Source organism: Xenia sp. Carnegie-2017, unplaced genomic scaffold (assembly GCF_021976095.1).
Source record: "Xenia sp. Carnegie-2017 unplaced genomic scaffold, XeniaSp_v1 HiC_scaffold_3, whole genome shotgun sequence".
NCBI lineage: Eukaryota > Metazoa > Cnidaria > Anthozoa > Malacalcyonacea > Xeniidae > Xenia > Xenia sp. Carnegie-2017.
The window spans coordinates 279,275-306,994 of NW_025813493.1; the positions used below are offsets into that span (position 1 = coordinate 279,275).

Sequence of the window (27,720 nt, forward strand, 5' to 3'; positions counted from 1 at the left end):
GAATACGACTGGTAGCGCCGATACCAATATGATTTCGTGAAAATACTTACGTTAACATCGTTTTATTAAAAAACTTTTCACTAGTGCGCTGTAGTATCCTTTGAATGTGACAGTTTTCAATTTTTCGGAATAACTACAAGGATAAAATCGCAGCTAGTTGCGTCAAATCCTCTTGAACTTCCTCTTGTGAGTCGTCATTGACCTTGTTCATCCAGTAATGTTACAACAAAACCTTCTAATACCTTAGAGATTCCATGCCATTTAAGACGTTCTCCATTAGGAATAATGCACTTTGTTCAAATATTTTGGCAACTTTATCCAAATCAACACTTGACGAATCATAATTTAAAAATGAGCTATCAGATGAACGAACGTCCGCCTGCCGTATTACCTGAGCAGGACTTTCATTCTAGGGGAGGGCATTTGGAAAATGTTGATGCAATTTATGACAGTTAGCACACAGCATAATTTTTATATCTTATGAGCATTTGAATTACGCTCATCTGACAACCTCATTTTGTGGCCTATATTTACCTGTATGTACGCAATCGTACCTGTTTTATTGTACTGTTGGCTGTCAAAGTGGAAGCATTAAATTTCATTCTTTGTCGAAATTTAAATTGAAAACAAAATCGTAATTATATTTATTCTCTCGCGTAATGTTTTGCTTTTTTTTTACTTGCAATACATCGGAGAGAGCAAGTTAACATAGTTGCTGTTCAGTAATTTAGTAAAGCTGTTTTTTTAAGTGTTGCAAGACAGGCAAGTTGAGTTTCAACTAGTCACAAGTATATAAATAGAATTTTTCGAATAAAGCTACGTTCTAGATTGATTTCTTTTCAAGAACATCATTACATCACCATCATGATGAAATGTCATAAGTGTTAGATTTTAGTTCATATTTAAAGTTTTGCTTGTTTATTTCTCGTAAGATGAGTTTGTGCATTCATTATCAATTAATACCTATCGGGTTTGTGTATTTCGAAATAAATAATTTTAGTAATAAGTGGAAATTGTTTTGAACGTAGATTTAAATTACTGATTTTTAATTGTAGTTTCATGTGGATATCCATGAAAGGTTGTAATGTAGTTTTTAGTTTTCTGATATTCATTGTAATGTTATTTAGATGTCAGTGGAGACGTGTTATGATAAAGTTAAAACAGTGAAAAAAAGAAAGAGGATTCTTTTCTTAGAAGATAGCAGTGATGAAGATACAGATGACGAATCAGATTATGGTGTGTTTTTAAAATTTTTAAATATTTCTACAATAAATACATTCACGAGTATTTTGACGTGAAAAAACATTTTTTCTGAAACAAATTTTTTGCAATACACTTCAATTGATTTGTTCTATCAATAACCATGACCAGCCGACAATTTGAAGAAATATAGTGTAAAACAAATTCCGAAGAAGCAAGACATCTTGAAATTGCAAAATATGAATCAAAACAAGACGAGAAGTGAAATGTAAATTTTCGACTTTATTTCAAAGTCATCCTCAGACTATTTTAAATATCATTCTGTCTGAGGATGACTCTGAAATAAAGTCAAAAATTTACATTTCACTTCTCGTTTTGTTTTGATTCATATTTTGTAATCTCAAGATGTCTTGCTTCTTCGGAATTTGTTTTATATTATTGTTCTATCAATGATATGCTCTTTTAAAATTGATATTAAATCCATTGAATAATGTGATAAAGATATATATTCTAGCCTTTTATGTAGAATTGTACATAATTTGTAGAAAGCAACAGTGAAGATGAACTTGATAACCTGATATCAGATGATGAAAACACGCAAGAACATCAATGTGCTATTTGTTTACTCAACTTCAATTCACAAGTTCTTGGTGTTCCCAACAGCTGTCAACATGTTTTTTGTCTATTATGCATACAGGAGTGGGCTAAGGTTTGATATTATTCCATTTTTGTGTTCATTAAAGTAAGCTGCTCAAATGTTTGACCAGTGATATATCCAGAGAGAAGGGGGGCAAGGACCAAACCACTCTGGCAAAAATTTTTCCACCCCTCCTGAAAAATACTATGTCTTGCTTATATTATATTGTTTAAATGACAGTTACTAGCCCCTTCCCTTTTCCCTGCCCCCCCCCTCCTTGATACAAAATTCTGGCTATGCCAATATGTTTGACATTATTTTTGCTGAACAATAAAACTATCATTTGTATTATGTTGTGTTAAATTTTAGAATATCAATACATGTCCTGTAGATAGAAAGGTTTTCCACAAGATTGGCGTAAAGAAAACATATGAAGGAATCATTATTGAGGAGGTTTTTATACCTATGTACATGCTGACTTTGGTACATTTACTGAAATGATTTATTCAACCTTTGAAACAGATCAAAGTTGAAGACAAAACCCAAAAAGATGACAACGAAGATGACGAACCAACTTTTTGTGAGGTATTTCAACCAATTTTTAGAAATAATTTTGAAATAAACTTAAAAAAAGAAGAAAGACTGAACCACTCAATTTTGTTTGAGAATTTAATGGTGTTGTTCTAACACTTATTTTTGATTTTGGTTGTGTGTTTTTGGGGTGAGATGGGGGGTGATAATCATCATATTTTACAGAACAGTTAAATTAACATGTGCCACCATTAAAGGATTGCATACTTATTTATGATGTACAGACAACGTGCAATAATAGATCCTGTTACATTTGTTGACAGCGCGGATTATTTACTTATTGATGTGTTTGTTAGGTTTGTGGCAGTAGAGATAATGAAGATACAATGTTACTTTGCGATGGATGTGATAAAGGGTAAAAATTGACCATTGTTTTGGTTAGCTGTTTTGTTTGTTTTTATATTTTCGTGGACATTAGGTTTAATTGACTATTTTATATAGTTATCATCTTGTATGTCTAACGCCGCCTCTACGCAACATTCCAATCGGAGATTGGTTTTGTCCTAGTTGTTCTGTGCACAGCACAAACATTCACTTATTAAATAATGAAGAAGGACAAAACACACAAGAAAATACACAACTCTCGACATGATGATATCGTGGATTATTCTCAGTTTCATATAATTTCTTCTGATGATGAAATGAATGAAATAATGGAGAGAACAGAGTTACTTAATGGTGGGTTAACATACAGTTGTAGTTTGTTCTCAAAAAGAACTGAATAATTGCTATTGTCTCGTCATTATTTTGTAAAATTTACAAACGTACTGTTGAGCATGATGATGTACCAGTGTGCAAATCTGCCTATATTTCAATAATTGTGAATCGTCACTTTCCCCCAGTCTCTCACCATGGTACGTATAAGTGATGTACACAGTAAAATATCTTGCACTTCCCCCAGTCTCTCACCATGGTACGTATAAGTGATGTACACAGTAAAATATCTTACACTTTCCCCCAGTCTCTCATATGATACACCTGAGCGATGTACACAGTAAAATATTATAAACTTTCCCCCAGTCTCTCACATGATACAACTGAGCGATGTACACAGTAAAATATTATACTCTTTCCCCCAGTCTCTCACCATGATACACCTGAGCGATGTACACAGTAAAATATCTTACACTTTGCCCCAGTCTCTCACCATGGTACATGTGAGTTGTGAGTTGACCTACCATTTTTACACCTTGCAACTTCGCTTGTTTAAAAGTTTACTAAATTAAACGAAATATATTTTCAAATGTTTGATTTCATGTCGTTTAAAAAACGTAAATTCTTTCTAGCGTAGCTACTTTTTGTTATAATTTTGACTATTTTGAGAGTTACCACCAAGCTGAACCTAAAAATTGAGATACTTCGCGTTAGGAATGACTACAACGCAGACCGTTCGCCGTGCAAGAACTGTGGCGACATCGCGACCTCGGAGGAGGAGAAGGAGAAGAAGGAGAAGACGTGTTCTACGACGTCAAGGCAGAAAAAAACTAAAATCAAAGAATACAGGTGATTTATAAAGCTTTTCTTACTTTAGAAATCTCATCTCTACAATCTGTCAGTGTATTTCAAAGGATGTATTTAGTTGGTTTTAAGGAATTTTTGTTACACGAGAAAATTTTCTTGCCTGTATGTTTGTAGGGTTTACTTGTCGAAATCTGCCTGTTCACCATTGGTGTTTGGTACAACCTTTATATGTCGTTAACATGGCTAACGTAAAATTTTAAATGTCATTTTTGCATTTGTTCCATACACATTCCACATAAATAAAATATGCAAAAACTAAATGGTTTGAACCCGGGAGTATCGTTACATGTTTGTAAATGTAGATCGTCCAGGTTGGTATAGTCCTGAGAAGGACTGTTTTTGTTGTTGTTGACTGACGTTTCGACAACCTTAGCGGTAGTCATTTTCAATGTCAAATGACTATATTTTATATTTATACAGTCCTTCTCAGGACTATACCAACCTGGACGATCGACATTTACAAACATGTAAAATATGCAAAGGCGTTAAGTAGTGCTGTTGGTCAGCGGTAAGCAACTGCTTCAAATTATGTCATTTACAGCAATATCGCGCATTATTATGAACATTGATAGTTAAGAACTAGAAAACAATTTCTATGATTCCATGAACAAGTAAATATATTTTCTATATCCTATATAAAAACGCCCTTTGAAAATAATATTATAAAAATAAATTTATTGATTTTAGTGACATATTGTTCATATTTTTGCCTTTAAAATTTCCCGATCAAACAACGCAACCAGCGAAACTTAAGCAAGACTGAAATTCCCTCCTTTCTATTTGTTTAAAAACATGGCGTTTTCGAGCATTCAAATTAACCAATGTTATTAAAAGGGTATTTCATAACTGTTGCTACACTAACAACTATAAAATGTTACAGTAACTAAAAGGGCATTTTATATTTGTTATGAACGTAATGTTTTTGATAGTAGTGTAGAATAATGACGTAATGTCTCAGATGAAAACATTACGTCATCTTTATGATAACAAAAATGAGCACAATTATCAATTTTTATAACTTACAGATGGAGGACGTAATTCAAAAAAGAAAAAAACGCTCTCGCCCGTCAAAAATATCGCAGCTAAATCACGATTTTTGATGCCTCATGAAATGCTACCGACGCAATCGTTTACCTTATTTGGTAGAGACAATGATTGCTTACCTGGGATCGAACCTTGTGTGACGTCATCAGTTTCCAAGCCTTCCTCGACCGAAAAGTAAGTTAGCATGTTCGATTTTAATGCTTGTAGCAATGAAGTATAATGAAATGAGTTTGAATGCATTGAACATATTATCAACTGAATTTGTTTTGAAGTGAATGGTTTGAACCCGGGAGTATCGTTACATGTTTGTAAATGTAGATCGTCCAAGTTGATATAGTCCTGAGAAAGACTGTTTTTGTTGTTGTTGACTGACGTTTCGACAACCTTAGTGGTAGTCATCTTCAGAGTCAAAATGAAGATGACTACCGCTTTTGACTCTGAAGATGACTACCGCTAAGGTTGTCGAAACGTCAGTCAACAACAACAAAAACAGTCTTTCTCAGGCCTATACCAACCTGGACGATCTACATTTACAAACATGAATTTGTTTCATAATCTTGTTTGCTTGTTGTCAAGCTTCCCAAATTGCCTAATCTGACTTTCGCGTAAGATTTCTTTAGTATTGCGACAAGTTCTTCACTATTTTGTTGGAACTTTGTTTTCTTTGCACAAGCATTTAGCAAGCGGTATTAGCTACGTAGGTTTCGTGTACTGGTTGCATATGACGACTTCACACTCTGCGTATTGGAAAAAAATAAAACAATGAATTATTTTAAATTAATAAATGAATTTTATAACGATTGTTTTGTATGGTCATTTGTAAATTGTATTGACCTTCGTAAACACGATGAAAATCAACGCTAACACTCTCGATGAAGTTTTCGTTGACCGTCGCCTTTATCAACGATAAACGAATCTGGTTTGCCTCAATTTAGGTTCCAGACCTCCTCCACGTCAGATGTCTGGGATCCATATTTTCCAGTCTCGACAAACTTGCCGATCCATCGCTGACGGTGGATCGTGAGGGACAATTGATTTGTAACGAAAGGTCTTATGATGCTAAACGACATCTAAACTCGTGCGATAATATAAAGAAAGTTGTTTCATCTGGTAATAATTATTTATAAATTTTTCTTATATCTTCTTTGTTTTTTCGCGTTAGTTCATCGTAAAACAAAGTATTCCATTTATCTGCCAATCCAAGAAACCATTTTCCTATCTTTGTCTCTATTTTGCTTTCTCTCTTCATTTCTATTCAAGTTCGTATTCAATTATTGATGTAATGTTTTCTTCTGACCTTTCTATATTTAATCCAACATGTCTTTCCTCAATTGTTTACTTAAATCCACCGAACGCTAGTTTGTTCTAGCATTTTATCTCACGCTTCGCGGGGTGAGAGGAGGCGAGCGTGGAGGAAAAAAGTCAATTGTTTGTCTTGTTCGCAATCAATAGAACTGTAAAAGCGACCTGTAATAAAAATTTCATTCACTAAACACTTTCTAAATGTCTCATTTTAATGTTGATGTAAGAAAGAAAGTTGTGGGTCGGTAGTCAGCGATGCAGATGTTAAAATTACGAATTTCGTCAAGTTCTTAAATCAGTCGAATTTCAGTATGAATGTACATATGTGCGCAGTTACATTCAATGTATAATACGTGTGCCAGCATGAAGCTTTTTCTAACAATTTTTATCGTTTGCATTTTATTTTTAGATAATCACCGCTATCCGAAGGATGTAAAAAAAGAAAGCTCGCATTTCATCAAGTCTAATTGCAAGAAATCAGTTGAACCAAACAAAACAATGGTTTCCTCTTCATACTTTGACAAGCCGTCACAATGTAAACCCATAAAGTTGGGAAACAACGTTGCCTCGACTCCCTGTGAAGAACTAAGATCTTGTAGCGTTTCAAAGTCTAATGTGGACATGTCGGCGAAAAATTTAGGTAAATTATAAATATGGACATTTCGTCGAATAATTTAGGTAAATTAGTTACCACTGAAATTGATTTATGCTAGAATTATGTAATAAGTTTGAGCAATGTGGCTAATTTTTAAAAATCGATAACATTACATTCAGCAAAGAGACTTGCTAAAGAAAATTATAAATGTAAATTGGACATTAGTATATGTTCAATGGTTACATCGGGTTTTGATATAGTCCATATTAAAGTAAATGGTTTGAACCCGGGAATATCGTTACATGTTTGTAAATGTAGATCGTCCAGATTGGTATAGTCCTGAGAAGGACTGTTTTTGTTGTTGACTGACGTTTCGACAACCTTAGCGGAAGTCATCTTCAGAGTCAAAAACGGTAGTCATCTTCATTTTGACTCTGAAGATGACTACCGCTAAGGCTGTCGAAACGTCAGTCAACAACAACAAAAACAGTCCTTCTCAGGACTATACCAACCTGGACGAACTATATTTACAAACATATAGTCCATATTAGGAAAAATCAACATAAACATCGTTTTCATTGCTACAGTTTATATTTTACCATAACATATTTAGGTTCATTTCTTGTCTTATGTGTTTTAAAGAACATTATTGATGGTTTTGAGGAAGTTTCCTTCGCACCAACCTTATTAATTTTTTTATTTTACAATTGATCAACCATGTACTAAATATTATTTTTCATCTTAAAAAAGGTTCAAGTACGTCTTCACAAGAAGAAATGAAATTGAAATCGGTGAGACTGCGCTTTGTCGTTTTGTTTCTGTTAAAGTAAAAGTTGTGTCAAATAACATAAGTGTATGTAAAGTATCGAGAGTAAAATTTGGGGGTCGAAAAAGTCAATTTTAAAAAGTTCAAAATGAAAGCTATATCATATCACTAATCATTGGATTTTGATTATATTTTTGAGTTCCAAACTTCCACTCTTGACTTTACTCTCAAAACTTGGCACAATAGTTTGCAACTTAAGTTTGTGGAAAGTTGAGAAACGTCTGTTTGTAACACAAAAAGTGTTTAGTTGATAGATTATAGTTTGTAAAACAGGAAGTTTGAGCATTTTTAATGGTTAAGACGGTATGGTTGGCAACATGGCTGCATAAACAACGCTTTTTAATAACTGCAGGAAGTTAGTGCAGGTATTGGGAGAATTGTTGGTTCGTGCGTAAGAGTGAACATGCTGCGATATTAAGCCAGTAGATTGTTGATTAAAACGGTCTGAATTATAAGAATATCTATTTAGATTAGAAATGACGAGAAACAGTGATTTTTGTTAAAGGGAATCGAAAGACTTCTTCGTAAAGAAAGAGCAAGTCGCGAAATAAAACATGTTTTGAAACCATATTTCAAGCGTGGGGAAGTTTCAAAAGAACAATATAAATATATTTATCAACATGCTTTTGAAAAGGTCAGTCTTTGACATGAGCCATTTTTATAAAATAAGTTGTGAATATTCTGCTTAAAGTTGTTCGGATACTATTTGAATGATTCAGTCTTAGCTCTTGATGCCTAAATTTAGCTTACTACATTTGCGTTCAAGCGTTGAGTGCGAGAAATTTTCACGATGTTTCCACATCTGAAACGTGACATTTCCTTTACGTTTACTGCATGTTTTAGGCGTGGAATTTGCCCCTTTTAAGAAAATATGTCAACGTTTGATAAGCCCAATAAACAAGTTTTCCTTGAAGAAACAACATCTTTTCATGTTTGTGTAACGCGTTTATTTTTTACTTTTACATTTTTTACATTTTTTTCATGAGTGCGTAAAAGCACTATTGATATTGCTTTTAATAAAAACGACAAGTTTTTGAAATAAACATGTTTCAACACCTCGCGATGCCATCTTCAGTGTTACGATACCATCTTATCGTGATGCCATCTTCATTATACTGAAGATGGCATCATGAGATGTTGAAACATGTTTATTTTAAAAAAACTTGTCGTTTTATAAATGCGCTTTGTCCATGAGCTTGATGAGTTATGGCAGCTATATGCAGATTGATCGCGAAGGTCGTTCATTTAAGTCTGCTGTCGCGCTGTCTTGCGACATAAAATCAAAAATAATTGTCGAAATGTTTCTTCGCGAAGCCGACAGAATGTCAGAATCACGCAGTTCGTTCCTGTAGGCACGTACGCTGCAGACTCTCGCGCTGTTAAAGTGTGTTCAACCTGGTTCGACCACAGTGAAGAAAGCGAGAACGCAGCAGAAAAGAGAAAGATTTTCCTATCTTTTCTGTTGACGTTACTGACGAACTTCTGCGTTGCTTCCCACATGGTGGATTTGTTCAAAATTTTAAAAATCTCATAAGAATTCTGTACTGCTGTTAAACATCGCATATCGTCTTGTCGATCAGATTCGTTCCTTCTGGTTACAAAGGTATTTTCATCGTCTCTGTATTGCAGTCGCGCGTTTTAAGTGTCAACTCCATCCATAACTTCACAACTGTCTCACCGATCATTTGTATAAATTTAAACAAGTCGAACTATTTTTTGTATCGATTGAACCTTTTCTCCATGATGAATTTTATCTGCGGATGGACATTGTCTCCGAAAAGTGTAAAAGTAGAAAATAAACGCGTTACACAAACATGCAAAGATGTTGTTTTTCAAGGAAAACTTGTTTAATGGGCTTGTCAAACGTTGACATATTTTCTTAAAAGGTGCGAATTTCGCGCCTAAAACATGCAGCTAACGACAAGGAAATGTCACGTTTCAGACGTGGAAGCATCGCGAAAAATTTCTCGCACTCAACGATTGAACGCAAATGTAGTAACTAAATGTCACTTTATTCGTGAGTGAAGTGACGATTCGCTTTTTTCTTTTTCAGATAACCCAATCACGTCATCCTGTCGTGTCACGTGACGTCGCCCGTTTAATAAGTACATACGTAAAGAAGCTTTACAAATGAACCAGTCACGTTATCCTGTTTTATCACGTGATGTTGGCCGTTTAATAAGGACATACGTAAAGAAGCTTTACAAATGAACCAGTCACGTTATCCTGTTTTATCACGTGATGTTGGCCGTTTAATAAGGACATACGTAAAGAAGCTTTACAAATGAACCAGTCACGTTGTCCTGTTTTATCACGTGATGTTGGCCGTTTTAATGCAGACATGCACGGAGATTCTCAAACCAGTGTTGTGTGACGTCATGTTGGACATTTAATGGCGTACATAAACATTTATCACGTTAACTTGTTTGTAAAGTAATGAAATTTTATAAAAGATGTTTACTGTATTTGTACCAAGCTTATGAAAATCGAAGAAACGCTTGAGAGAACTCAAGAGCAGAACATGGTATGATAGTAATGCGTAATAAACATTGCTAGTACTTACTACTAAATACTGCAGGCTCACATACTTCTTCTGTACATAGTTCTTTTGTAGTTTATTGACAATTGCCATAAGATATCATGGGCGGACAAACGCAGTCAGGCATTATTCCCGGGAAAATTGTGTAAATTAGGTCATTTAAGATTGAAAGTGTACCGAACGCCCCCACCCTAAAAATGTTGGCCCGTACGCTCATGGCAATTGTTTGTGTTGTATTGTTAGTCAAACTCTAGAAGATGTGACTGAAATACAGTCACCGTAAGTTTTGTGTTGTTAGACCATCTCTAGAATATGTGAGCAAAGTTAACAAAGATTTATCGAGTCTTCATCTTAAAAGATTAGTCGTCGTGTCACTGTTACCATACAAACGCTTCTAACGAAATATTCTCATTATCAAAACAATAGTTCCATACTTCAAGAAACAATGTGCTGTCCAGAGCAATTGAGAGATATAATACAAGATTCTCAGTTTGGATTGCAATGAAAGTTCTTTTTCTTTTGAAGATATTTTTGGGGATTCTTTAAGATAACAAAGATTTGGTTTATAGTTAAAAAACCGCCCTTATGTGACTATGGTGAAGAAGTGTTTCTCTTTAAAAATGTTTTATAATTATGCTAGCGGTTCTTGGTTTCCTTCTCTACTTCAATCCAAAGTCATTTTATAATTTACTTGAGTCATAATTCATTTTATTATCGAGGTTGGTAACATATCGTATATTGACATCCAACATTCTACTAAATTTTTATTTAGAATTCAGTAGCAATATCGCCCAAATCCTATGTTAGACTAAATTTAGCTTTGTATTCTATCAGTCAATGCCGTAATCCATTTAAATTTTCGTATAATAACGATTTTATCAAAAACTTTGCCTTTGAATTCATTCAGAGTATTGTTCCCAAATAGCAAGAAGCAAGTATCATAAGCACAATATCTTCTTTGTTAACATTTTGCAACACGTCGATATTAATTATTTTGATAAGTTATTGTGGAAAAATACAAAAGCATGTGAATGATATGACAGCCATTTTTGGTGAAGTATTTTAACAGTAATGAAGTATTAAAAACGTGTTTATTTTTTCATATATTGTACCAGTTATTTGTGAAGATATATTGATGCATGTCATTGACAAGTATATTGTTTATTATAAAGCCTAATTGGATATTATGTAATATGCTTCGCTTCAATGACTAAAGTTATTATTTTGGTGGTTTGATAAAGTGATTTTTGATAAAATTTTCAATCTTACTAACTACTTTATGAGACTAAATACTCCCTGTTTATCGGTTTGTATATTTTAAATCACACCCCGGCTGGTCCATTTTCCAGTTTTAAAGCGACAAATTATCCACGAAACACCAATAATTATCATACAATGATGGTGAAATCTCTTTTTCGATTGGTTAAGAGCCTACATATATTTCTCATTCTTTTGCCACCTACAGCGATATTAAACCCCGTAGGTGACGGAATTTTTAATGTGACAAATGAAAACACAATGAATATTATCGCAAAAATTTGCTTGAGACTGGTTTGCAATCGCTTCCCAAACTGAATCGGAAATAAGAACGCAAAAAGCACTAAAGAGGCCATGGTATTTACCGAAAAAAGACTAAAAACAACCGAAAACAAAGAAGGCAACTTATAACTGTATAATAAAACAATTCTTGAATTCGGCCTTCGCAAGTTCGCATGACGTAAAGAATGAAGAATTATTCAGACCTCTGTCTTCGTTATCTGCCACAGCTTTGTTTCAGCCAGAAAACATTGACCTCAGTCTGAAAAATCCTTTACATCATGCTCAACCTCATTCAATAATTGTGAATTCTTGTACGCTGTATAACTATATAAACTATCATTGAGAATTTTCCAGTAAATGCGTACGATTCAACTCAATTTAACTGAAATGTTTCTCTCAAAATCCTTGCCAGTAATCCTTACAATTTCTCGCACAGTCATCAAAATTTATTTGCTTTATCTCACATCGACAAAAACTGAAATGTGTACAACAAATATCTCATGAGATACTGTATGTTGTGAATATTGATTTTTATCGAATGAAAATGATATTCAAGACATTGACAAATGTAACATTAAATTAAATACCGTACTATGTCACATCATTCGGAATTTTTCAATTGTGTAGCCTGTGAAACAACAATAATCCAACAGGTAATTTTTACGTTAAAATGATGTGATAAAAAAATTACGGTTGCTACGCTTTATGTAATGGTCGATATTACTATTGCATTTACTTGCTTCAAATGAGACATTCATTTTCAAAAAAAAAGTTTACTTATAACTCTTAAGTATTTTTTCCTGATTGCTAATTGTACTTGTCGAATTTGGATTGCCTTTAGTGCTGTTAGGACTCTAAAAATGCTCCTCCCATAATTGCACAATTATTGTTAACTCAAAATATATTGATAGCCCAACTTGACATGCAACCAATCAGCGCCTCTTTCCTTATCACGTGATCTTAATCTCGACACTAGACTTGCACCTGGGGTATTCAATAGTTGAATGTTATGAGAACGAACGAGGGAATTATAATGGCAATATTTTTCATGTAACACGCTCCTACAACTTTCAGATGAAACAAGACGAAGGCGAAGAGTAGAATGAGGCTTTATCCGTTGATTATTTTCTTTATATTTGGATTAAATAATATTTTCGGTAAGAAATTATTGTTTATATTAACGTAGCGTTGTATCGACTTATCTTGCCATGGTTTGAAAGAAAAATTGTCTCATTGAATATCGTTTTATTTTACGGTGGGTTAAAACGTTCTACAATAAAGAACGGTATTTAAGTGTTTTTTGTTAAATTCGTGAGCTATTAGTGTCGATATGAAATCAGAATATTCGTATATTATTCCGTTAAATGACTCATGTTGTGTATTTCATTTGAGTTTTTATGCGTTTTACCTCTTCGTTCACTGATCAATAGTCGATATTTCGATACTTGTGTCGTGATATTGTCAGTAAACATTACATGTATGTAGTTGTATGTTTCTAATGCCGCTTTACAAGATTTTCTGATGATCTTTACAGCCCGAAGTGTATTGTAAATGATATATTTGTTTGTGCTGTAGTGTGAATCAACGCGCAAGAATAAGTATGTCATGCTTTGTGCTTCGATGTAGCTAATGTCTGCTATAAATCACATATTATGGCAGTTCTATTTTCTTTAAATGTTGCAAACGTTGATACTTTGACATGACCTCGTACTAATATACTTTGTGGCATTAGGATTTGCCTCTCAATGATTCGAACTCCAGCCTTGTCACAAAGCACAACTAGAACAAACGAAGATATAGTCATTGTTGTACATGCATACATCTGCTTTGCTTTGCGTGATTTCTTAAAGCATAAAACATGGACCGTTTAGTTTTGTTTATTGTTAAGCGGGCGAATGTTTGAATCAGGAAAGAATTCTCCGCGAAAATTGATCTATATAGAATGGAAAAACGTTTGTAGTGCCTGTCATGAATAGACTTTTATGAAGCTAGGCATTGTAGCCAATTCATTGTTTATTTACATATCATTTGAGTTGATTACTATGTAGTTTTTAAAAGTGCGACTAGTTTTTTTCCGCTAAAGCGAGCTTTGTTCATCAATTTGTAACAGAAAGGTTTATCGATTTGAAGAATCGTTTCTATACGCGTTCGATCATAATGAACAGTATTGTTGTTTGAGCATTGGTAATCGAGCGTGTTATATTTCTCGCTTTTTAAATATTTCTAACATTTAAATACAATAATAATCTTTTTCACATGTTTTCCTTTTTAGTGGATCCTCTAAGGCTTTTATATTCAGAGCGAAGTACCATACGCATGCTTAATTTTTCTGGAGATGGACGCCGTGAAGAAAATTTTACAACATCATTGCTTGCAAAAGATCTCGACGATGTAATTGCGCTTGCATTTGACTTTAGAGAGGAAATGTTATTTTGGACCGATGTAATTCACGAAAAAATATTGCGAAAGTCCTTAAATGACAACAAAGTGGAGGTTGTCGTTTCTGCAGGCTTGGTCAGACCTGAAGGAATAGCAATTGATTGGGTTACGAAGAAAATTTACTGGACAGATTCACAATTAAAATTGATCGAAGTTGCCAATTTAGATGGATCACAGCGTTCCGTGTTGTTTTGGAAGAATTTAGGCAAGCCTCGAAGTATTATTGTTGATCCGAGACATGGGTATGTTTAAATCTTTATTATTTTTCCGGATTTCACTAATTTGTGTGGGTATTTTTCATTCCGTTCTGTCGTAATCTGCAGAAAATAAATCATCGAAATTGGATATTGATTTTGCAACAAAACATGGTTTACTGGTGTGTTAACCTTCATTTAAAATGATTCAAATGTCATGTATTCGATGATTTGATGCACTGCGTTTCCTTCTAATTGGATTCAAGCAGTCATTAAAAATCCATTATAATATTGCTATGCTGGATAAAATATGTTTAATGCTCGTTTGTTGTTTCAATAAAATATTTGATTTTGTTTCAACTATGAAATGTACTATACATATATAAGGCAGTTGATTATCCTTAGGCAAACAATTTGCTTTGAAATGTCGTTAAAAGAGCAAATAACAAACACATCTAGTGACATAGATATTATATTTACTTATTTGCTCTAATATCTTTAGACATTTTTTCTGTGCGATAACGTGTTGATTTCGCCAGTGTGCCGTTTAATCCATTGTATTGTTTAATGATATGTATAAAAATGTGTAGCATTGAGTTACCATAAGATGAAATGCTTTAAAACGGTAATTTTATCATACATGTTGAATTTAATGAAAAATGTTTGTCAATTGACGTTCGTCGTCATGGAAAACGGCTGACTTTGATAAAATACGTTTTATTTTATTTAAATTTAGCATATTTTTTTGTTTATCGTAATTGTACTTTCGTCTCTACTTGTGTATTCATTTGGATTATTCCCCATATGGAGAAGTTTTATTTTGCCAATTTTAAAAATAAACTATTTTTATTCAATGTTATCAGTTTGAAATCTTTAACTAGAACTTTAATTTAGCTTTAACTTTTTCACCTTATTTGAACAGCAGATTAACAGCCGGATTTTCAATCCAATGCTGTTTATATTTTATTTTAAATTTCTTCGTTTTTAATCTTGGTGTTGATGTCAAATATCCGAACAATTATATGTGTTTGGAAAAGCAACTTTGATAATATTGAAAATTGTCATTTGTGTTTAAGTAGTTTTGACATGATTACAAACCGAGATTATGCAGTATGACCATGAACCGCTGCCTCCAATATGACCTTATGGTTTCACCTGATTTAACCAAAATTTCAACTGTCGCCTCCAATTACCATTATGTGTTGATTGCGGTTTTGGTATTGGAGAAATTTCCTTACTAGACTGTTAATATCAAGAGAATAGTATTGTTATATGTGTTACGAAGATTATTTTTTTGTTGTTTTGATTTTATGTTTCATGACCAGTTTTGCAGGTTTCTATAAGCAAAGCTCAAAGATGAGTTTGATTGCCTGTGTATGTTGCATTATGTGTTGGTGGTATTATTGTCTGTATCTTGTCTGTTATGAGCATTTTTTGTAAAAAAACTTCATTCATCTTCACGTACATCGTAAATACGTATTTCTGCATTAGTGACTAGTAGTTGCTATCAGTATCTCAGGGATAATCGCAAACACTTGTCAAAATATTTTTCTCCCTTGAAATGGTGGAAACGCGAAATGCGTTGTCACAGTACGGAGTCGCTTCTTTGTAATGCGTAATTATTTTAATTTTATGACAGTTTAGTTCATTTAGAAACGCTCATTTTAAACGTTTTTTTTTCGTTGTTTATATGAGTCAAAAGATGATGTTCTCCGCAATTCTTTCAATATAATTATGAATCCTCGTATGGCCATAGAGAGAATTTTAATATCAAAATGGCACTCGACACAGGGAAAGATATTGCGTTGCGAAAGAATAGAAAATGACAATTCGATTCTGCTATTCACTACTTAAATGCTTTTTGTTGCGTTTTTAACGTAGTTTGTGCTGAATAACACTTGAATTATTTTAACTTTTGCTTGATTAACAATATTTGAACAAAGGGATCTTATGCTGATCCTATGACTCTCATGTTTCTCTTGGTATCAAATATGTTTTTGTAAACAGTTAAGTAGTTGGTTTCATCGTTGCCTTTGGCTGTGTTTCAGGAATAAAGATGCAAACAATTGTTTTGAAATTATCTATGTACTGCGTAGTTTAAGTCTGAAGAAACCGTTCTGTAGCTTTTGTTATCTTTCCAACGACAGGCAGAAAATTTAAACTACGTAATTGTTTAACGACGAAATTCTCATTACTTTGTCAAACGAAGGTTTTTATGCATCAATTTCCTTTGTCGAATTCACCTTTTGAAATTAATGCATTCTGCGGTTTGATAAAATCTACAGACTAACACCTTACTTACGAAAACAAACATATTTTATCCAAACAGGTTCGAGGCTACTGACTTTTTGCCTGTTTATAAGTATGACGCATTACCTTGTATTGCAAAACTTTCTTGCAAGTCAATTGTTTTCGTTGAAATGCTTTCTGTCATCTTAATGCAAATACTTGTTCTATGTTTTAAAATATGTCATTAACTCTTCATTGCATCGTTCAAGGTATATATTTTGGTCGGATTGGGGAGAGAACCCCACAATTGTGCGCTCCGCTATGGATGGTGTTGATAGAATGAACGTAATCACTGCAAACATTAAATGGCCCAATGGGCTTGCTGTTGATTATAAAGAACCAAGATTATTTTGGCTTGATGCTCATAAAGACAAAAGCTCACTTGAAAGTTGTGATCTTGACGGTAAAAATCGTAAAATATTAATTGACAAGTCTTTACCTCATCCGTATTCTGTGACAATTTACGGCGATCGAGTTTATTGGACGGACTGGGAGAGAATGTCGATTGAGACATGTAACAAAAAGACTGGGCACGACAAATGGATAGTGAAGGATAATATTAAGAATTTGATGGATCTTCAAGCATTTGAACCTGATAGGCAGCCAGTTGGTATGTCTGTTTGGCGTTTTTTTGAACTTTTTTAGGGGGAGAGATGGGAGGGTTGCTTGTTTGGGTATCTTTAGTGTTGGGTCTCTTATTGTTGGTACATTTAGTGTTGGTGTCTTTAGTGCTGGTGTCTTTAGTGTTGGTGTCTTTAGTGTTGGTGTCTTTAGTGTTGGTGTCTTTAGTGTTGGTGTCTTTAGTGTTGGTGTCTTTCGTGTTGGTGTCTTTAGTGTTGGTACCTTTAGTGTTGGTATCTTTAGTGTTGGTGTCTTTAGTGTTGGTGTCTTTAGTGTTGGTATCTTTAGTGTTGGTGTCTTTAGTGTTGGTGTCTTTAGTGTTGGTGTCTTTAGTGTTGGTGTCTTTAGTGTTGGTATCTTTAGTGTTGGTGTCTTTAGTGTTGGTATCTTTAGTGTTGGTATCTTTAGTGTTGGTGTCTTTAGTGTTGGTGTCTTTAGTGTTGGTGTCTTTAGTGTTGGTGTCTTTAGTGTTGGTGTCTTTAGTGTTGGTATCTTTAGTGTTGGTGTCTTTAGTGTTGGTGTCTTTAGTGTTGGTGTCTTTAGTGTTGATATATACGTATGTTTCCTAAACATAATATGCTACTTTGCTAAGACCTACTCAAATTACACGTAACTATAGTATGGGATCAACGCAATCTCTTGTGAAATTGGGAAGCAAATTAGGACCTAGATGAAAAAATGTATTTTGAGAAACGGTGTTTTGAACTGCTAGAAAAACAGTGTATATAACTTACGTTGGTCATGGTGAGCATCAAATGCCATTAATTTGTTGTAATAATGAACCTGTTTATTGAAATGTGATGGATTGGTGACAGGATTTCAATGATATCAAAGAAACTACGTAATCTTAGATTTGTGTGTTAATGAACACTTTTGTTGGTGGCTGTTTTGTTTAGAGGTTTGTATGTATCACACGTCATGACTACTTTAACTAAGTACAGTTATTGTTATTTGTAGTTCACAATCCTTGTGAGATTAACAATGGTGGCTGTAGTCACCTGTGCTTATTATCCACTGGAGGAAACTATTCATGTGCCTGTCCAACTGGAATTGTTTTGTTAAATGATAATCGGACCTGTGAAGATGGTAAATCAGAATTATTGTATATTATGTTAACCGTTGTACAAAATCAAGGATTTAGTACGGAGAACTAAGCTCTAATTGAATTTTGGGATCTGTTTATTCGAGACCTTTTTGTCGTGTTTATTTTTCCGTTTAAACACGGAAGTGATTTTGTTTTAACGAAGGAATGTGCGAAAAATATTGTGGCACGATAATTATCTACGAGTGAGCAAACGATTTTTCTGTCATGAGTTATTAAGAAAAAGAACAAGAAACTTCTATTTCTTTAGTTTGCACGCTTGTTTTACTGTAAGACCTTCCCATTCGTGACATGCGCTTTGTTAGTACGTTGTAGGTACATTGTAGGTACATTGTAGGTCATTCCAAGTACAGTACCGCTCGCGTATTTGTAAACATTTGGTACGCGTATGAAACGCGTATGATACGAAAAACAAACGCGAATGATACGAGAACGATACGCGTAAGATACGAGAATGATACATGTATGATACGAAAAGGATACGCGTATGATACACGTATAGCCTGTTTTCCACTAGCCACGTATCGTAACGTATCTTAGCAAAACGTAACATGGCGCATGCGTGCTTATGAATTTGATGGTCAATATGCACAAGCGCGCATGCGCCATGGTACGTTTCGCTACGATACGTTGCGATACGTGGCTAGTGGAGAACAGGCTTATGATACGAGAACGATACGCGTATGATACGAGAATGATACATATATGATACGAGAATGATACGCGTATGATACGAGAATGATACATATATGATACGAGAATGATACATATATGATACGAGAACGATACGCGTATGATACGAGAATGATACATATATGATACGAGAATGATACATATATGATACGAGAACGATACGCGTATGATACGAGAATGATACATATATGATACGAGAATGATACGCGTATGATACGAGAACGATACGCGTATGATACGAGAATGATACATATATGATACGAGAATGATACATATATGATACGAGAACGATACGCGTATGATACGAGAATGATACATATATGATACGAGAATGATACGCGTATGATACGAGAACGATACGCGTATGATACGAGAACGATACGCGTATGATACGAGAATGATACGCGTATGATACGAGAATGATACATGTATGATACGAGAACGATACGCGTATGATACGAGAATGATACATATATCATACGAGAACGATACGCGTATGATACGAGAACGATACGCGTATGATACGAGAATGATACGCGTATGATACGAGAATGATACGGGTATGATACGAGAACGATACGCGTATCATACGCAAAATTATGTTAACAAATACGCGAGCGGTACTGTAGCTTGAAGGTACATAACACATTTTAAAAGAGATACGTACTTGCACAGGGCATCTTTATTGTGCACATTTACTAGAATGTATTTTAAGCATTTAATTCAGTATGCTATACATAACATTTTTTATTTTCTTTTTAGGTCCACAAAACTTCATCATCGTTGCTACACGCACTAAGCTTCGGTTGATTTCATTGGATACATTGGATCACACTTGGATAGTTCTTCCTATACAAAATATGCAACATGTGGTTGTAATCGAGTTTGATCCTGTTGAAAAATTTGTTTACTGGACCGATGAAGATCTCAAATGGATTAAAAGAGCGAAATTAGATGCATCGGGTAAATGTACAATGTTTGATAACAAGAAGATGAGAAAACGTTATAAATTATAGTCATCATTTCTATGTTTCATGTTCAACTTTAGAGGAACAAATCGTTGTTAAAGCTGAAGTTGAGCATCCTGACGGGATTGCTGTGGATTGGATTGCTCGTAATCTTTATTGGAGTGACACCGGTACGGACAGAATAGAAGTGAGTCATTTAAATGGTTCATCAAGGAGGGTTTTGGTTTCTGAAAATCTGGACGAACCACGAGCGATTGTACTTGATCCTGGTGAAGGGTGAGTGTGTATAAATGTGTTTGTGTTTTGTTTTACTTACGGTACCATTGCTCAGCAGGAAAACGAATTTATCATTAAATACCTATTATCCAAAATACGCATGAAAAATTTCTACAATTCTTAGTTACATGTATTGGACGGACTGGGGACTAAAACCAAAAATAGAGCGCGCCTGGTTGGACGGGACTCATCGGTCGACTCTTGTCAATACTTCCATAAAATGGCCTAATGGACTGGCTCTTGATTATGTCGAGAGAAAAGTTTACTGGGCTGATGCCAGACTTGATAAGATCGAAGTGTGTAATCTGAACGGAAGTGGTCGTAGAATTCTCATCGATAGAGATGTTCCGCATATTTATGGTTTTGGTTTAATTGGAAAGCATATTTACTGGACTGATTGGCAAAGACGTAACCTTCAAAAGATTCACATCGATTACCCACAAAGAAAAGATATTGTAGTTGAAGTATTGCCTGCTGTAATGGGTCTTAAGGTCGTTGATATGAAATTTAACTACGGTAAGGTCGTAACTTTACTTAAAATTTTGTTGTTCTTTGCTATTGTCATTTTTCATTTCAAATTATTGCTATGCATCATTAAATATGACAATTTGAAATCTTTGTCTTGCACAGTTTCAAAATTTGCGTTTACTTTAAATTATAATATGACTTGAAATTTTATGTAGCTTTTTTACCATGTACAATAGAAATATTTTGTAAGTTAATTATTTGAAGAACGAATGACGATATATACATGTCTTATTTACACTAGGCTCAAACCAGTGTCAGAAAAACAATGGTGGTTGCTCTCACCTTTGTTTCTATACTCCAGTTGGCGTGCAGTGCGAGTGTCCAATGGGACTGGAACTGACAAAAGATAACAAAACCTGTTTTGGTTAGTATTGCGAATAAATAGATTTTTATTTATGGATGATGCGTAAACATACATAGTCTCATGCAGTCTTGCTGGAAAGACTTGACAATGCTTGAAAAGTAATGTGTTTAAATTGAAACTGTGGAAAATCATTTGAAGACTGGTTAATTGAACAGAAATATACTAAACCCTGTTTTATTTTTGCTTTGTAAAGTGCTTTACAAAGCAAAAATTAATGTTCGTTTCATTTATAGTTCCTGAAGCATTTCTCCTCTTCTCTCGCACGAAAAGTATTCGTCGCCTTTCAATTGACACCAAAAAGGGCGACAAACCCATCCCGATACGAGGTATTGTCGATGCGAACGCAATCGATTTTCACATCAATTTAAGTCAAGTTTTTTGGAGCGATCTTGAAGAGAAAACGATAAGTCGAGCATTTATTAACGGAAGCAAACCAGAAACTGTTATTGACGTTGGAGTAAACTTTCCTGATGGTTTAGCTGTTGACTGGGTTGCAAATAATATTTACTGGACGGATACATCATCTGAACGTATTGAATGCTCCCGTCTTGACGGAAGACATAGGAAAACGTTGCTTTGGAGAAATTTGACGGAACCGCATTCGCTTGCGTTGGATCCTGGACGAGGGTAAGGACTAAGGACGAGTATGGAAAGCAATGAATGCACGGGATGTAAGACAAATCTTGTTTTTTTTTGGTCTTCAAAAAACAATTCTAAAATTTACCCGTGTTTTTTTCTACTATAACTAAATCATGTTGTTCCATGAAGTCGTGACAAAGATAACTTTCGAATGTCCGCATCTAAGTCATAATCTATTGTTTTATTTATTCTTATATTTCCTAAATGTCGTTCGCATCACGGTAAAATTTCTCTTAATTTTACATTAAGCCCAAAGAATAAACTTTCTCCTAAACTGTATGTATGTTTATGTGCAGTTTTCCCCTTAACTAAGCTCTCACGTAAGCCGTCTTCGCTGAATCTGCGTAATGATTTCTCAAAGAACAGATAAAGATGACTTAATTGCGTATGTAGCAATGGCAATTTTCCAGCCGGCAACATGACATTTTTTCTTTAATATTATTTTCCCTTCAGCCGTTTTCAACAAAGGTGTATTTGTTTGAAGTTTTGATTTAACAAATGAATAAATGAACATCTTTCTTTTTGTACTCAACGAGACCTTTTGATTTACACTAGATACATGTATTGGATCGAATGGCGCGAGTCTGCTGTCATACTGCGGGCTCTTATGGATGGAAGGAACATGACGGTTATCATTCAAAATCACACTGTCGTAATGAGACCTCGTGCTTTGGTCATTGATTACCTGGAAAACATGATTTACTTGACTGACGAGCGTCACGGCAGCATATATCGCGCGAGAAGTGATGGGACTGGGTTAGAGAGTGTCGTTTTGCAGCATCTGCCTCATCCTTACTGTGTTACACAATACAAAGATTTTATTTTCTGGGGGGATCACGACGATAACACAATCTCGCGAGCAAACAAATTAAATGGTGGTAATCGTACGATGATAGAAGCTAACATTGGGTACATAATGGATGTAAAAGTGTTTCATGGTACTCGTCAAGTCGGATGGAATGATTGTGGTATTGGTAATGGAGGATGCAGTCACATTTGTATTCCATTACCAGGCAAGAAGCACACGTGCGCATGCCCGAACCATTTTAGCATTGACGAGGAAAAAAACACAACTTGTATCGGTAAGTTAACGTTCACAAGAAAAAGCATTTTTCATTTGTGTGGCAGCTTCGTCTCTCCTTTGTTATTTGCAGATGATCAAAAGAGTGTTTAATTCGTATTATTAAATTCCCCTAGTTTCATTGAAAAATATATTTAGCCAGCGAAAATGTTGTAAATTATAATCAATTCAATAACCCTACAACAATGTTTTCAGTGACGAAAATAGTAAATTGAAATTGTCGTTTAAAACATTTCATCACGAACAAATGTCTTAATTAAAGTAATTGAAGTAAATGTTTTGAACCCAGGAGTATTGTTACATGTTTGTAAATGTCTGAAGATGACTACAGCTAAGGTTGTCGAAACATCAGTCAACAACAACAAAAACAGTCCTTCTCAGGACTATACCAACCTGGACGATCGACATTTACAAACATGTAATGTCTTAATTATCCGTTCTCGAAATAGAGAATTCATAAAACTAAGAATGTTTGTTCAATTCCAGGTCCCCGATTATTTTGCTCTACGCTGGTGGTAATATGTTACGGAGACAAACGATCGATGAAGTGGATAATTTTGACATATATCTGCCAATAAAAATTCAACAGAAAATTGTGGCTATAGACTATGACGTTATAAGTGATATGGTTTATTGGTTGGAGTACAACGAGCAAAGCCATATTTATAGAAGTTATGCAAACGGTACACATAAAGAGAGAATTCCATCATCTGATGATAGAGAACTTATCGCATCGCCAATTGATATCGCAATAGATCCTTATGGACGACAGTTATATTGGACTGATCATGATTCTAAAAGAATTAAAGTGACCAATCTGATTTCATTTGTTATTGGTACCGTAGTCAGTGAGGATAATGGAAATCCTAGTCATATTGCTTTGGATCCAAAGAGAGGGTGAGTTGCTGTCATTTTTAAAAATATGTGGAATAGTATGCACCATTCATTTTTATCCATTAAACACAACAAAATGTGTGCGTTGATTGGTCTAGAGCTATGTTTGCCTGTGGAAAACGAACTGAACTCAACCAATCGAATCAATCAATCAATCAAAGAGAATTTACAAATCAATCATGGATACACGTTTAAAGAATATTAAGACGTTTTGTCTTTTCGCATTGTTATTATTTTATAAAAGAAATAAAAGATGTTTTTCGTGTTTGCATAAGCCTGTGCAAACACAGTAAACATCTTTTATTTCTTAAATGAAAGGCAAACGTGTTATGCATGACGAGGAAGCATTAGTTGGTCTGAATACATTACGGAAAATAAATTTCCAATTTGAAGTGCTATAGAGCTAATCCTATTTGGAGTACGTATTTTAGCCCTAATATTCCTTTAGTATTTCTGATAAATCGCATCCTTTTTATGAATTTTATGAAAGTATTTTGAATTCAAAGTAATCCTCTATAATTATTTACCCATCCTAAATCTGCCACCGGCGGAAGTACAGGGAAGTTTGAATCAATCACTTCAAAAATACAATTGCAAAATTTGAACTTCTTTAAAATAGGTGCGCATTCGTAAACGTTTGATGACCGAATTTGATATTTTTACAAATAAATACATGGCCGGAAATGAAATGGAAAATTTCTAATTTAAATGGAAAGTTGCTTCAATATTGCGTATTAAATGCCATAAACATCGAATGCCATAACAAATGTTGGGAATAATAGTCTTACTTGCTTGTGAAAGTTATTTTCCTGTGAGATTTTATTTACGACAACCATGCCCAGACAGCATGGATAAAAAATCTTTTGAAAAAACGTGATGAAGCTGAATGATTGGAAATACAAGAAAAAAGATTTTATCAACGCAATAATTGGTTATCTAAAACGTATATCTGAATGTCTTTGTTGATGGTTTAAAACAATTACTATCAGTCACGATGTTTTCATAATCATTTTACTTTAGTTATATGTATTGGACGAATTACACGGATACCGAAACAAGTATTGAAAAGCACGCATGAATGGAATACGTGGCAAAGATAGACAGTTGTATGTACAATCAACAAGAGATGTCGAATTGGGAGTTTTGGTCGCTGATCCAGAAGGCTCATTCCTCTATTTTGTTGAAAAGAAAAAACAAAAGATAATGCGGCTGTCTTTAAACGGTTAGTTGTCATTTTCGGTTTCTTTTAACGAAAGCACTGAAGAATGTTATTCATTTGTTTATATTTGCTCTGTTATCATCTAGATCTTACTGTCAAGGAACTGGATGTGAAGAATTTAATGATGGTGAAAAGTCTTGCAGTATATTCAAAATACATTTACTGGTTGGATTATAAATCTCGAACATTAAATCGTGTGGACCGTTCCACGGGCAGGGATCATGAATTGATCCAAGGGGATATCAAAGAACCCTCTGACGTTATTATTGTCGATAAATATTCCTTTGACGGTGAGTGAGACATAACGCCATATTTTGGTCTATCTTAAGACTTATAGAGGCTATAATTCTCTTATTATGACGATTGATCTCTTATATGTTGTTGTTTTGAAGTTATCCATTGCAATCCGTCGTTTTCGCAGTTGATTCGTGACTTTTCGCTATTTTCAACATTTCTGTGTTTCCATTTTTACAGTTCGTCATCCTTGTCTGTGGAATACTTCAAAATGTAGTCATATATGTTTCATAAATCATGACAAACCGATGTGTTCATGCCCTACTTATCTTATTCTTGGAGAAAACAAGCGTACTTGTCAATGTAAGTGTTTCCACTTTTATATTGTGAATTACCTGAAGTATATTTTTTCTTGCCGCTTATTGTCAGTACGTAAAAAGTTTTTAGTTCAAAGTTACCATTGAACAAAACTTTCACTGATGTTTTATCTTTGGAGCATTCATATTATTTTTATTATTATATTGAGTTTTGTATATTACAGTGCCTCCGACGTGTAGTCCGAATCAATTTCAATGTAAAACTAATCAATGTGTTCATTCTGCATGGAAATGCGATGGTGAAGTTGAATGTAAAGACGGTTCTGATGAAGAAAACTGTCCTGGTTGTGAATCTGATCAATATCAATGCGCTAATAAGCAATGTGTGGCAAGGAAAGAATTATGTAAAGATCACTCTTGTACAAGTACTCCCGGCTCTTGTGGTGAGGAACATTTTTTGCTTCTTTTTGCTTCAGTGCAACTATATGCGTGATGAAATATGTCGAGGTTTGTTTGAATTTTTTGAACTTTCTTTCAGGATGTAAGGAAGGATACTTTCGATGCAACACAGAGAAATGTTTTCCATTGCTTTGGAGGTGTGATGGCATGAATGATTGTGACGATGGAAGTGACGAAAGCTTAGAGCTGTGTGGAAATAGTAAGATTAACGGAATTGCATTATTTTCTTCTTTTGCTAAATTGAAAATGACTTCATTTGTGTGTTATTCCTCAGAAACTGCAACAACCCCAAAGAAAAGTCGAAAAGTGAAGATTCGTACAGATGGAAAATGCTAATTGTGTTTTCATGTGTAGCAGCCACTGTGTTCATTCTTGTTCTTTTTGCCGTCGTTAAACGAGCTAAAATGAAGCAAAAAAGTTTGTATTCATCACCGTTTGTGCAAACCACAGCCACTTATAACGTCGAATCCTCGTACATTTCCGAGACACAGAGTTTATCGAGAAGAATGTTGGAAGTGCGGGCATCGATATCATTGCAGAGTGTTTCTAATGATACAGGAGATTCTTTTTACAATCGCGATGATCTCACCGGTCAATCAAGATCAGCAGTTGGTCAAGTATATCATAGTTCATTAACTAACCCACCTCCTTCTCCTGTGACGGAGCGTTCACATTTCACATCTGTATCAGGAAAATATTACGACACTCCATCGCCCTCCACTTACGAACTTCATGTATATCATCGACCCGCGATGCCAAATTATTCAACGCCAGTCACAACAGATATTGAATCATCTGTGTCCAAGTATATTCAATACAAGCAGACATCGAGTGCTTATTCTTCCTTCTCCGATGTTGATCTTGACGAGGGGGACATTCGTGCTCCACCCCCCACTGTATGCACGAATTATTTCTCCGAAGGTTTACATTTCTCAGACAACGAGGGACCTCCACCTTCTCCCTCGAGTGACATGGAGTTTATACAGGAGCCTGAACCTCCACCTCCATCACCTGTCACTGATAGTCCGTCGGTAGCGTAACATTTAGTATTTACGGCAATACGCCCCGATCGTCGCTGGAGGACTGAGTCCAAGTGTATCAAGTCGCAATATCCCTGCTCTAATAAAATGGCCGCATACAGCAGTGACTCTAGGGAAGTTGAAAAATTATTCCGCATAATGCTTGTACATGAATGGCATATAAATACAATATGTATATAAATCACCACAGACTTTTATCTGTGCTTTTATCGTTTTTATATAAGTTCGTTCTACGAATTACGGTGCCGACTAAATATATAATATATAAATATATAGAAATATACATACATATAAACGATGATAGAACTGTGTATTTTTTTGGAATAAGAAATTTTTTACCGAATATATCAACTCGGGTGTTTAGTTCAACTTAGCATACTTAGCTAGACCTTTTCAATTGCTGCCGTACACGGGGTAAAGCCTCATTCTGGTAAACTTAATTATTTTTATTGAGGTGGACTAACTTCAGTAAGACTCAAAATATGACTCTAACAGAATTTTGCTTTTAACTCTATGACTACGGCGCCGTAGAATACCAGTAATGCAGCCATTACTGATGACTTTCTTTA

General features: G+C 34.6%; 2 protein-coding genes across 7 annotated transcripts; both read left to right on the forward strand.

Moving 5' to 3' along the window:
- Positions 1-598: 598 nt before the first annotated feature.
- Positions 599-10,612, forward strand: LOC124454590 (PHD and RING finger domain-containing protein 1-like). Of its 6 annotated transcripts, none has more exons than XR_006951526.1 (13): positions 1,132-1,236; positions 1,746-1,909; positions 2,207-2,290; positions 2,360-2,422; positions 2,725-2,783; positions 2,870-3,106; positions 3,797-3,931; positions 4,975-5,167; positions 5,929-6,103; positions 6,705-6,935; positions 7,641-7,681; positions 8,222-8,350; positions 9,770-10,612. XR_006951526.1 is itself a non-coding variant. In XM_047005362.1 (8 exons), exons 2-7 carry the CDS (start codon positions 1,128-1,130, stop codon positions 3,018-3,020), a joined length of 630 nt encoding a protein of 209 aa, XP_046861318.1. In that variant the 5' UTR covers positions 599-762; the 3' UTR covers positions 3,021-3,106; positions 3,797-3,932. The 6 variants fall into 6 exon arrangements, 1 of the variants encoding a protein (XP_046861318.1); XR_006951528.1 differs by having other exon boundaries at positions 4,981-5,167; XR_006951530.1 differs by having other exon boundaries at positions 2,936-3,106.
- Positions 10,613-12,782: 2,170 nt separating this feature from the next.
- On the forward strand, positions 12,783-27,502 carry LOC124454773 (low-density lipoprotein receptor-related protein 6-like). The gene is made up of 20 exons (XM_047005527.1): positions 12,783-12,951; positions 14,067-14,475; positions 16,926-17,326; positions 18,295-18,423; positions 19,895-20,095; positions 20,181-20,376; positions 20,501-20,892; positions 21,146-21,268; positions 21,502-21,895; positions 22,463-22,989; positions 23,127-23,175; positions 23,475-23,885; positions 24,903-24,924; positions 24,966-25,104; positions 25,188-25,391; positions 25,576-25,698; positions 25,877-26,095; positions 26,191-26,310; positions 26,386-26,417; positions 26,450-27,502. Exons 1-20 carry the CDS (start codon positions 12,897-12,899, stop codon positions 27,149-27,151), a joined length of 4,848 nt encoding a protein of 1,615 aa, XP_046861483.1. The 5' UTR covers positions 12,783-12,896; the 3' UTR covers positions 27,152-27,502.
- Positions 27,503-27,720: the final 218 nt, after the last annotated feature.

Bases quoted from the DNA above. Each gene is read 5' to 3' on its own strand.
- LOC124454590 (XM_047005362.1), top strand. From the start codon at position 1,128: ATGTCAGTGGAGACGTGTTATGATAAAGTTAAAACAGTGAAAAAAAGA. The intron at 2,291-2,359 runs GTTTTTATACCT...CCTTTGAAACAG, and splicing joins AAGGAATCATTATTGAGGAG to ATCAAAGTTGAAGACAAAAC. The intron at 2,784-2,869 runs GTAAAAATTGAC...TATTTTATATAG, and splicing joins TGCGATGGATGTGATAAAGG to TTATCATCTTGTATGTCTAA.
- LOC124454773 (XM_047005527.1), top strand. From the start codon at position 12,897: ATGAGGCTTTATCCGTTGATTATTTTCTTTATATTTGGATTAAATAAT. The intron at 25,392-25,575 runs GTGAGTGAGACA...CCATTTTTACAG, and splicing joins CGATAAATATTCCTTTGACG to TTCGTCATCCTTGTCTGTGG. The intron at 26,311-26,385 runs GTAAGATTAACG...GTTATTCCTCAG, and splicing joins CTTAGAGCTGTGTGGAAATA to AAACTGCAACAACCCCAAAG.